This window comes from Fomitopsis serialis (assembly GCF_022376445.1).
Source record: "Fomitopsis serialis strain Sig1Antser10 chromosome Unknown B0H18scaffold_198, whole genome shotgun sequence".
In the NCBI taxonomy this organism is placed as follows: Eukaryota; Fungi; Basidiomycota; class Agaricomycetes; order Polyporales; family Fomitopsidaceae; genus Fomitopsis; species Fomitopsis serialis.
Genome location: NW_025955158.1, coordinates 59,949 through 69,506, shown reverse-complemented (window position 1 = coordinate 69,506; position 9,558 = coordinate 59,949). Strand labels below are relative to the sequence as shown.

At 54.2% G+C, this 9,558-nt stretch overlaps 4 protein-coding genes across 4 annotated transcripts; all 4 read right to left on the bottom strand.

The window, feature by feature from the left end:
- On the bottom strand, positions 1-2,711 carry B0H18DRAFT_182179 (uncharacterized protein). Its single transcript, XM_048036999.1, has 18 exons — positions 2,351-2,711; positions 2,202-2,294; positions 2,042-2,150; positions 1,970-1,987; positions 1,894-1,919; positions 1,812-1,837; positions 1,683-1,738; positions 1,605-1,632; positions 1,537-1,548; positions 1,469-1,484; positions 1,375-1,414; positions 1,224-1,324; positions 1,096-1,155; positions 1,014-1,041; positions 901-958; positions 818-842; positions 299-744; positions 1-237 (listed from the first exon to the last, which is right to left on the bottom strand). Exons 1-18 carry the CDS (start codon positions 2,407-2,409, stop codon positions 74-76), a joined length of 1,365 nt encoding a protein of 454 aa, XP_047885911.1. The 5' UTR covers positions 2,410-2,711; the 3' UTR covers positions 1-73.
- Positions 2,712-3,317: 606 nt separating this feature from the next.
- B0H18DRAFT_1216580 (cytochrome P450) lies at positions 3,318-5,948 on the bottom strand. Its single transcript, XM_048036672.1, has 13 exons — positions 5,730-5,948; positions 5,532-5,664; positions 5,266-5,460; positions 5,056-5,204; positions 4,886-5,001; positions 4,713-4,830; positions 4,580-4,654; positions 4,418-4,553; positions 4,326-4,363; positions 4,208-4,289; positions 4,034-4,153; positions 3,832-3,975; positions 3,318-3,777 (listed from the first exon to the last, which is right to left on the bottom strand). The coding sequence occupies exons 1-13, from the start codon at positions 5,923-5,925 to the stop codon at positions 3,687-3,689; spliced, it is 1,593 nt and encodes a 530-aa protein (XP_047885910.1). The 5' UTR covers positions 5,926-5,948; the 3' UTR covers positions 3,318-3,686.
- Positions 5,949-7,975: 2,027 nt separating this feature from the next.
- Positions 7,976-9,122, bottom strand: B0H18DRAFT_182083 (uncharacterized protein). Its single transcript, XM_048036998.1, has 3 exons — positions 9,022-9,122; positions 8,386-8,956; positions 7,976-8,333 (listed from the first exon to the last, which is right to left on the bottom strand). The coding sequence occupies exons 2-3, from the start codon at positions 8,770-8,772 to the stop codon at positions 8,058-8,060; spliced, it is 663 nt and encodes a 220-aa protein (XP_047885909.1). The 5' UTR covers positions 8,773-8,956; positions 9,022-9,122; the 3' UTR covers positions 7,976-8,057.
- On the bottom strand, positions 9,071-9,331 carry B0H18DRAFT_1126463 (uncharacterized protein; the record flags this gene model as incomplete). Its single annotated transcript, XM_048035154.1, has 2 exons — positions 9,071-9,164; positions 9,222-9,331. 2 exons carry the CDS (start codon positions 9,329-9,331, stop codon positions 9,071-9,073), a joined length of 204 nt encoding a protein of 67 aa, XP_047885908.1.
- Positions 9,332-9,558: the final 227 nt, after the last annotated feature.

The window sequence follows — 9,558 nt, the reverse complement described above, 5'->3', positions numbered from 1 at the left end:
AACTTCGACCACCACAAAGTAAGGAAAGGCACGATACCAGCACACCCGTACGACACCGTCAGAGTCGCAACCCTCATGCGCGAACGCAGGTGTCTCTATCTATGTGCGCCATCGACACCAACGTCCTCACGCATCTTTTGTCACCGCCATTCCGATCAGCTCGCTCGGCGTCTGCGCACGCAACCCATACTCCATCTGCATCCACGTCTGCGAGCCGTTCCCGGGCCACACCTCGTCCTACAGCAGACCAGACCGTCATCACACATCCCCAAGCGCATCAGCCAGAATCGAAACTCACCACGTCCCTGAGCAGTGCTCCCGCGCGTCCTCGTCGCGAACACGTCGTACGCCGACCGCCTCGGCACGTGCGCCCTCCCGAACTGCGTGTACGGCTCCGCGCCGTCCAGCGGGGCGGATGCCTGCGCCCCATCACCCGCACGACGGTCTGCGCGGGCGTCCTCGGCACCACGTCCGACTCCCTGTCCTCGCAGCTCCCCCGACGAAGTGGATGCTGAGCCCGTGCTCGATGTCCACGTCGAGCGCCGGCGCGCGGTCGGGCGCAAGCTGGCGCGGAGGTCGGAGTGCCCGGTGGAGTTGGTCGGGCTGAAGGAGAACGCGCCCGCAGCGGCTTTGTGGTCGCGGGAGCGCGCGGAGGACTCGGAGGCGAGTGGGTACGGGTGGACGAGGGCGCCTTCCGCGTCGACAATAGAGCTTTGCATGCGGAGCTTGTTCCGAGCGTTGAACCTGTGTTCCAGACGAGGGAAGGCGCGTCAGTGAGCGAGGGGACCGCGCGAGGTGAAGGAGGGATGTAGCTGACATGGCGAGGAAGGAGTTGACGTAGACTGTGGGGGAGACGGTTAGTGTTGGGATGAGCTGGGAGTCGGGAGAAACCGTACGCACGCTTGGTGAGCATGAACTCGACGCTGATCACCGCGAACGTCGTAGGCAGCGCAGTCATCTGCAGCGGAACGGGGGTTAGGTGTATGCGCGCTGCAACCGCCCACAGGACGCACCGTGATGATCGCCGTAAGGGAGCAGAGACTGCGCCACCAATGTCAGTCACTTGCACAGTACGAGAGTAAGGGGCAGCCGCACCTCGTGATGACACCTGTGTTCAGCGTGTACAGCATAAGCACGGTGATTGTCGAGTCCATGCTATCCACCGACACGCAAGGTCCTAAGTCAGCACCCGAAGCATGCGGACACACGAGACGAATCCGCACCTTGTCGAGCCGACACGACACCGCTCGAGGAAGTAGCACAGCGAGAGCGCAATGATCACGTCGATGAAGGTCGCCGCGCCGAGGGGGAGGTACGTGACCCACTGACACTAGGTGAGCGCTCGTTACTGTGCGACGCGACGGGGACGCGTACCCGGGATTCGAGTAGGCCGGTGTAGGACTCGAACTGCAGGCTGCGGCAAGAAGAGTTGGCGGCGGGCGGGGAGAGGCGGGCGAGAGGTACGTACATCTCGTAGCAGAGTGCTTGCAGATGACGTCAGCGGGATGCGACGAGAGATGAGAGAGGGATGCTCACTTATTGCTGAGCCTGTCCATAGATAGTCGTGAGCGAACATAGACAAAACTTTGAGGCACAAGACGAACCGTATCCACCGAAGAGAACGATCGCGGACTGCGTACATTGAGTCGCGTCTACACGTTTGGTACACTGATGGGACGTACGACTGCTAGGGGCAGAAGCTTGCGCAAGGCTGATTTTCGGTTGTCTGCAGCATTGACTGCGGTAGGGACAGAAGAAGGGCATGACCAGTGTCAATGGTCAGATCCAAACAGATAGGCGGACAACCTTACGTTTCCACAGCCGAATGGTGTACAAGCTAAGTAGGCTTGTATGAGTAATGGAAACGGCGCATACAGCCAGGTGAATACGAACGTATGAACCGAGACAATGACAATCGCCTACGGGAGCCTCAGTTGACGTCTGCGCAACCAACACGAAAGAAACTCACGTCCACGATGATCTGTGCCTGCGGGCATGGATGAGAGATCGATGAAACGCGCCCAGAAGTCACCAGACTTGCCTTGAAACTCCAGACAATGTCTAGAAGTACGAGGGGATCGAGGTAGTTGGTGACGAGATACCAATACACCAGGTGGATACACAGAACCAGATGAGCGGCATCGAGCATCCTGGGCGGTACATTCAGACTACACCGTCATAGTCGGCAGTGTTCTACTTACCACAGCCAGCAGACTGAGATCTTGTTCCAGATCCTGTCGGAGGGGTACTTTTGGAAGTAAACGAACGTCTGTAGGTTGGTTATACCGAACAAGCTGTTCGTCAAATCTCAGAGAAGCTCAGTACAGCAGAAGCACAAGACGCGACTCACACCGCGGAGATGAACGCGCCTATGAGCACGGCACCATACGTTCTGTCGAGCTCCCCCATGGCGGATATCCTGCGCTCAGAGTGAAGGGGGAGGAGATGGGCGAAAACCGAGTCCAGTCAGGGTAAGGAGAGACTTATGGCGGGCTTTACACCGAGGGCACCTTCGCGAAGAGGATCATCTGGCTAGGAATGGTCGAGCATGGGCGACGAGCGAAGGCACGAAGTCCTTTTATTGCGGTAATATCCCAATTTTCTGGACACGGATGCTCTGAAGTGTGCCTGTCGGCATGCCATCTTTATCTCGACGCACAACGTGGATGGAAGAGAGCACATGCATGCAGACGTGATGTACACGGAGCAGGAAGGCACATCTGTTGGCACGAGCGTCAGTGGCCTGAAACGGTAAAGCAATTGGCGGATGTATACAGAAACACACGGTACTACCTATTGCTTTCATACACGCCGTCAAGCCTCACAATGTGCGGTGCAGATATACGCAAATTCATAGACCACGGATGGTATGAACCCCGCCGGTTTCAGGCTTCACGACCAAGATGATGACCTGGCGAGCGGAGTCGGATTGTCGACGTCGTTGCGACTCCTACCAGAAGGCCATAATTCACGATAAGTGTCCCGTCCTTGAAATCCCCGTCTCGAGAGCTTGACTCGCATGACTACCGTGTAGGATGGACCCGGCACCTGTGCGTGTTCATCAAGTTGATGTTCGACGTCCAACGTTGCTGTCGGCGCACTTCAGATGTCGTTTTGTTCGGTAGAGATGGAAGCCCCACAGATACGGGGAAGTCATCCCAGACACTGGTAATCAGCGGACAGTTTCAGCTAGAGTGTAGTGAAAGCGTACAAGGAAGAGAAGCCCGAGACTGGCGACCGACTCGCAGGAGACGCGTCACGGTCACGTGGCGTAGTCATGAACAACTGACCAAATCCGAGGAGGGAGGAGGTAATTCCATTTCGTCACCCAGCAACTAAGTACCTACGCGACCTTGACGCGCGAGTAGAGGGATTATCGAGGAAATTCCATTTGGTCACTACTCCCTACGCAGACGCGCCCTAGCAGCGCATAATACTATGTAGCCTTCACCTTTCCGAGAGGCCCCCAGTTGTCACCGACATCCAACCTACAGTACCTTACTCTTAATATCGTACGATCGCAATTACGACTCTATAGTTCATACATGCTAAGTAGGGAGCGACAAAAACAGAGTGAGCATATTCGCGTGTTCGTGTATAAAGTAGTACATAGCTTGTATCCGATGCATCCCGTCAGGTGTCTCTTGGGTCAACCTCCGTCCAAATCTGCAGCCACAAAAGAGTCATCATGCAGGGACCCTCGCCAATGTCTCCGCGACGAGTGCCTTCGCTGCTGAAGAGCGCGGTGCGATGAAACATTTAAATTCTTCAGCATGGCTAGTGCACACCAGTGAGTTCGACTGCGTCTATACTACGCACACAATGCCTCACCTGATGAAGTTGGGAGTAAAAGACGCTTCCGGAGTAATCTCCTTCCCTTCTGCATCGCGGGCCTTCCGGATGTCCAGCGTAGCCGTCATGTTTGCTATGGCCAGGAACAGCATTGTATCCGCAAATAGGCGTCCGGGACAGATCCTGTAGTCGGTACGGGTGCATAAGTATCTCTATGTAAATGAGTGAAATAATGAATGACCTGCGTCCGTAGCCGAAGACAACGTTGAATGGATCTAGCACTTCAGACTTCGGTTCAAGGAAACGCTCCGGACGGAAAGCAGCCGGATCGCCCCAGATGCGCTCGTCACGACAGATCGACCTGGGGAATCACGGTAAGTCGACTGGATTTACAGTCTAGGTGCACTTGCACTACCACACGTTTGCCACAACGGTTGATCCTTTGGGTAAATAATAGCCTCCGTATTCGTCGTCTTCCTCGAGATAATGCGGTAGTCCTGCGGCCTCGTGTAAGCCAGATATTTACAGCAGACCTAGAAAGCCCTTGCCTAGAGTGACGGGCGCATGCCAGCTTGTTGCAGATTGATTAGAGATTATGAGGATTACATTAACTGTGGACGCTCACCGATAAGTCTCCTTCAGGACGGCTTCGATGTAAGGTAGACGCGGCCTATCTTCCGAAGTCGGAAGTCTATTCTTCCCGACGACACGATCCACTTCCTCCTGCGCTCTGTTGTATACATTTGGATGGAGCACCATCGCTAAGAAGAAAGTAAGTAAAGCGGACTGCGTCTATCCGTCGTAGCTTCGATCAGGAACGGTGCGAGGTTGTCAATGTAGATATGTACCGTATCTGTTGCAGCTAGTGTAGCATGTGAGCGGCCACGTAGCTCTGATATTCATCACGATGGAGGACCCACCGCCGTATATATTCCCTGCTGCATAGCGGATGTCGTTCTCTTCTTGAGCCAGCCGGCCCGCTTTCTGCGCCTTCTCTGTGAGGGCGGACGCGAATGAAGGTCGCGCGTCGCCAGATACCTGTTTGCCGTTCGTCATATGTTGATCAGGTACAATTCGTGCGCACAGCACATACCATTGCTTCTCGGACCATCCTATAGGGTACGTGGTGGCCTTTCCATACGAGCTGCCTCGCATGTAGCCCTACTCGTTTGAAGACCGCTCCGGGTATCCAGGCGGGGACGTGTTGCACTGCGATGATCAATTGGTTTGCCCGAGTCGGACTGTATATTGAACAGTGCTCACAAATCGGGAATATGTCTACCGCCGTCCCGCCTGCTACTCCAGTTGCGGTGGTCGCGTCCATAGCGTTGTCCATCAGAGTCACATATTCATCTTCCAGCGAGGTGATCCGATGTCCATACACGGATTCGAGGACTAGTGCCGCGACGTGTCTTGTGCAAATCATTGTTAAGTTTCTCAAGCTACACCTTCAGGCCGCGGGACTGAACCTACCGCTTGATGTGCAAAGCAAAGTCGTCGGGCCTCTCCATTAGGCCCAACAAGAGGGTGTACGTCTCCCGCTCTCTCAGATCTCTATAGTTCTGCACCGCCTTCTTCTCGCCAAAAGCGCTCCATATCCACCGACGTTGCTTGCGGTGGCCTTCCGACCTATAAGGCAATAACGACGTAATGGGATACCACCCGATTCTGCCGGAAGGGGACACATCCAACCATGGTCATCGACACGCATTATACGCACGCCGGGAAATAGAACTTACAGCTCGACCAGAAGTGCCATTCGCGGTCGACTTGAGTACTTCGCGCCCCGCTTCTCCAGCAGGTCTCGCGCGATCTTCTGCGAGTTGATGATGATCGTACGGTGACCGAAGGTCTCGGTATACATCAGGTCACCTTCAATTGTAATGGTAGCATCGGCATGTGAGCCTGGATTTCGGTCTGTCACGGCTGCATCGTACCGTATTTCTGCGCCCACGAAGCAAAAAATTGCCACGGATATTGCGATGGCAAGTCAAAGACGTTGCCCACGAGCGGGAGGCGCTTGGGGCCTGGAGGGAGATGGCGGTTTCCTTGGCTGCTGCGACTGAGTGAGTAGAGCAGGATACACAGCGCAGGGATCGCGAGCCAGGCATAAGGAATCGGGTCCTGAGACATGGCTGCCTACAGTACCAGTCAGCTGCGAGCGTAGTAGGTCAGAGCGGCGCCCTGGCATCTTATAGCGATACTATTGGCAGTGTAGCGCGGAACCCTGCGAAGCATAGTACTAAAATGAGTGGACACTTACCGTAATGTGCTGAGCCGTGGCGCACAGGCCCGGTGTACGAGGAGCTCAAACCCTCGGAGTCGTCGTCTCGTGCCCAGCCATTTCAAACCGGCCGTACGGTGTAGGGACGGCCGCACCTAACCGCGCACCCGGCGCAGTGTTTTGTCCTGGGGTCGCTGACCAGATCGAATACGGGAGCGAGCGGTCGCCGAGGACTCATCCTGGAATAGCTGATAGATACATCACATCAGAAGAGCGAACTCACCGTGTGCTAGTATTTGGTTTCAGACAAGGTTCGCCGCTCTCGCAGAGCATTCTTTGCGGCGTGATGGCAAGATGGAGGCGCAGGGACGGCTAACAAGCTTTGCGCGACGGTCCTGCAACAACTTGTATGTGGACTAAATTTAGGCTCCGGGCTCCGGCACGATCTATCTTCCCTGTAAGTCGCCACCAGATACACGGCGAGGGCCTACATGAAGGCATCCCGGCAGTTTCTGTGGACAGTGGTCTTCATTCAACATATCAAACACGAGTAGTATCGGTCAGCCTACCTTCGTCCACGTCCATGACTAAAGATGGCGCCCGTCGGGTTCACTATCTCTACATTCAGTAGAGCCGCAGCCAGAAATTGAGCTCGGCAGAAGACGGCCGCATTACCAACGACCGTAAACCTCTTTAATGTAGATCATAAGCTAGACCTCGAGGAATGCGATAAGTGAGCTGCAAACGCTTGAATGCATGTGACCGTACCATCGTCGCGCCATATATTTCTTTGCCCATTGCACGTACGCGTGTTCTTGATACTCGGCAGGAATATTGCCTGTGGTCGGGAGTAATCTAGGAGGTAATTCGAACCGACACCCAAGGACTAGCCAGCTGCTACAAGTTGGCAGAAGATAAGTAACTTCACGCCGCAAGATGATTTACTTTCACTATGTCACGGAGAGAGGATAGATAGCGGTGGTGTAATGCATTACCAGCAAGCGACTAACAGACGCTTGAGTCGTCGAGGCTAGGAGCCTGAGGCCTGAGAAGGCACCCAGTCTCAGCTTCACATTTCAGGATGCTTGCATAGAGCACACGACGTGTTCGCAGAAGATAAACTGACGACTAGACATCCATCAGAAGCTTGTTTGATTTCAGCTGAAGTGAAGGTACAAGACGCACGTAGGACAATAAGCAGTTGCCTTGGATGGGCTGCTTCGATGGGCACATAGCCCTTACGACTAATGCGCGAGTACCCACGACGCATACGCTTGTCCACTTCGAGGCGGAATCTACGGGGCTTAACCAGCCCTCCTGACTCGCGAAGCCAGTTGTTACCTCTTGATCTAGATTCGGTAGAATCTGGACGGCGGTGAAGGGCACAGTGACGTGAATGGCATCGAGTGTTGGTCATAGTTAGTCAAAGAGTAGACTTCCCATTTTCCATCGTTACTACGTAGCCAGCACGAAATCATTGAGAATCTCGCGGGCTCAAGCTGGTCAAGGCGAAAGCGAGCGAGATGAACGTGGACTTCAAGTTTTGGCGCTTGGACGAGGAACGAGGTGAATTCGGCAAACTACGCTAGTTACAGCTCAGGTCACGTGTGACCTCGTTTACCGTGACTCCAGAGAGTACATAGAGCGTAAAGCATGGAGCAAAGAACAGGTAGCATAGATGAAAAGGGAGGAATAAAATGGTTCATAGTATGGAAGTAGAACGGAATTAGAACTGAAATGAGTAGTATGTCAATCACGTGCATGGCCGAGACCCGATGCCTTGAATGCTCGAAGAATATCAGCACAGCAGCAGTTGGGACAGCAGCAGTTGGGGTTAAATACGGCGTTGTGACTACAAGAGCACTCAGATATGTCATACGAGGAGGCAGGTAACAGAAGGAGGATTTTGATAAAGAGTTTGTAGTCACCTGCCAGCAACACACCGAAATCAGCGCCCGAGTCAGGTTCCTCGTCGCGGAGGAGCACGGCGAGATGGAACACAATGATGTCTATATTTCAGCACAAAAATTGACTCGCTTGATCATGGAGGGCATAAAGCAGATCCCTGGAATCTGTCGTCGACCAGCGATAAACACTGTGAAACAGCTTGAGATATGCCTCGTGTACGCCACTGCCATTTACCGTATCTGTTGCCCATAATGCAAAGATGTTCTCCGGGTGCTTCGAAGGCATACCAAGGGCGTTCCGACGAGAGAACGGCGCGTTCGGCCACGTGGGAGACGGCGCTGGTGTCTGAGACAAGCAAGTACAAGATCCCCAGCAAAGGGAGTGCAGTCGGTGACACGGTTGTCAGACACTAGTGCGCAGGTCGAGTTAGAAGAGTCCCCTCATTGAGTCTATGCACTCACTAGCGGCACGATACATAATCTGAGTGCCCGGAGCCATGTTGCTGTGAGCAAGCTTTGACAGCGTGTACGGGAAGGCTCCCATCCCACGAGGAGTATGGAAGCCCTGTGACGTGCGTCCATTGCGTGCATAGACATTTGGCGTCCATTAGCCAGGCCATACCGAGGAATGTAGTGGCGGAGCACGAGGCACTTCACAGTCCCTGTGACTGTTTTCAATATAGCGTCGAGTTCGAGAGCAAGTGCCGCCCATGCGATAGCTGATACGCCACATTCTATGATGACGGCGCAGCAAAGCAGCGACGTCAACAACAAGGTTCGACGCTTTCGCGGTCTGGCTTTACGGCAGATGCGAAATCGCAAGGATGGCTGAATAGCGTTAGACGGCATTCCTACGGGTCGAACATACTGTATAGCTGCCTTTCGAAGAATCAACCCTTTCACGATCGATGCCAGAAGGCACACACATGACAGGCCTCACTCCGTGACACTCACTAACGCATCCGCGACGACTCGGAGATTCATTGCGGCAGACGATCGAGGCGTGATCGCACAGTCGTATGCTTCAGGATAGCTGGGGAGCAGATATGCCGGAGGTACATCAGTTCGCTGACCTCCAAGGCGACTGTTCCGACTTACCTGATAAACGAAGATACGAACGCAGCTTTCGGGGTGATGACGCTGCCCTTCAATGACGCGCCTTCTCGATGTTTAGCGTTGCTGCAACACTGGCTATCGCCAAGAAGAGAGTCGTGTCCGCAAAAAGGCGCCCAGGACAGAGCCTGCGACCATGTGAGTGACAGCATAGGCATGCTCCCGCACAAAGACACAATGCGTACCGTCGGCCATAACCGAAGACGATGTTGCGAGGTTCCTCGATCTCGGGGCTGAGGAAGCGTTCTGGGCGGAATGCCTCAGCGTCACTGTATTGTTCCACGTTGCGAGTCATCGCCCTGGGCGGTGGTGATAAGTTCCAAGCAGAGCGAGATAATCGACTACACGATACCAAATGTTGATTACAATGTGGGTGTCCTTGGGCGTATGATAACCCTCCTACTCGTCGTCTTCAGTGAGATGATGCGGTACACCTGTAGGTATGTAGCAATCAATAGCTACGCCAGACACGCATGAAGAAATGAGTGCTTTACTCATGGGAATCGCTGGGTTCCAACTGAC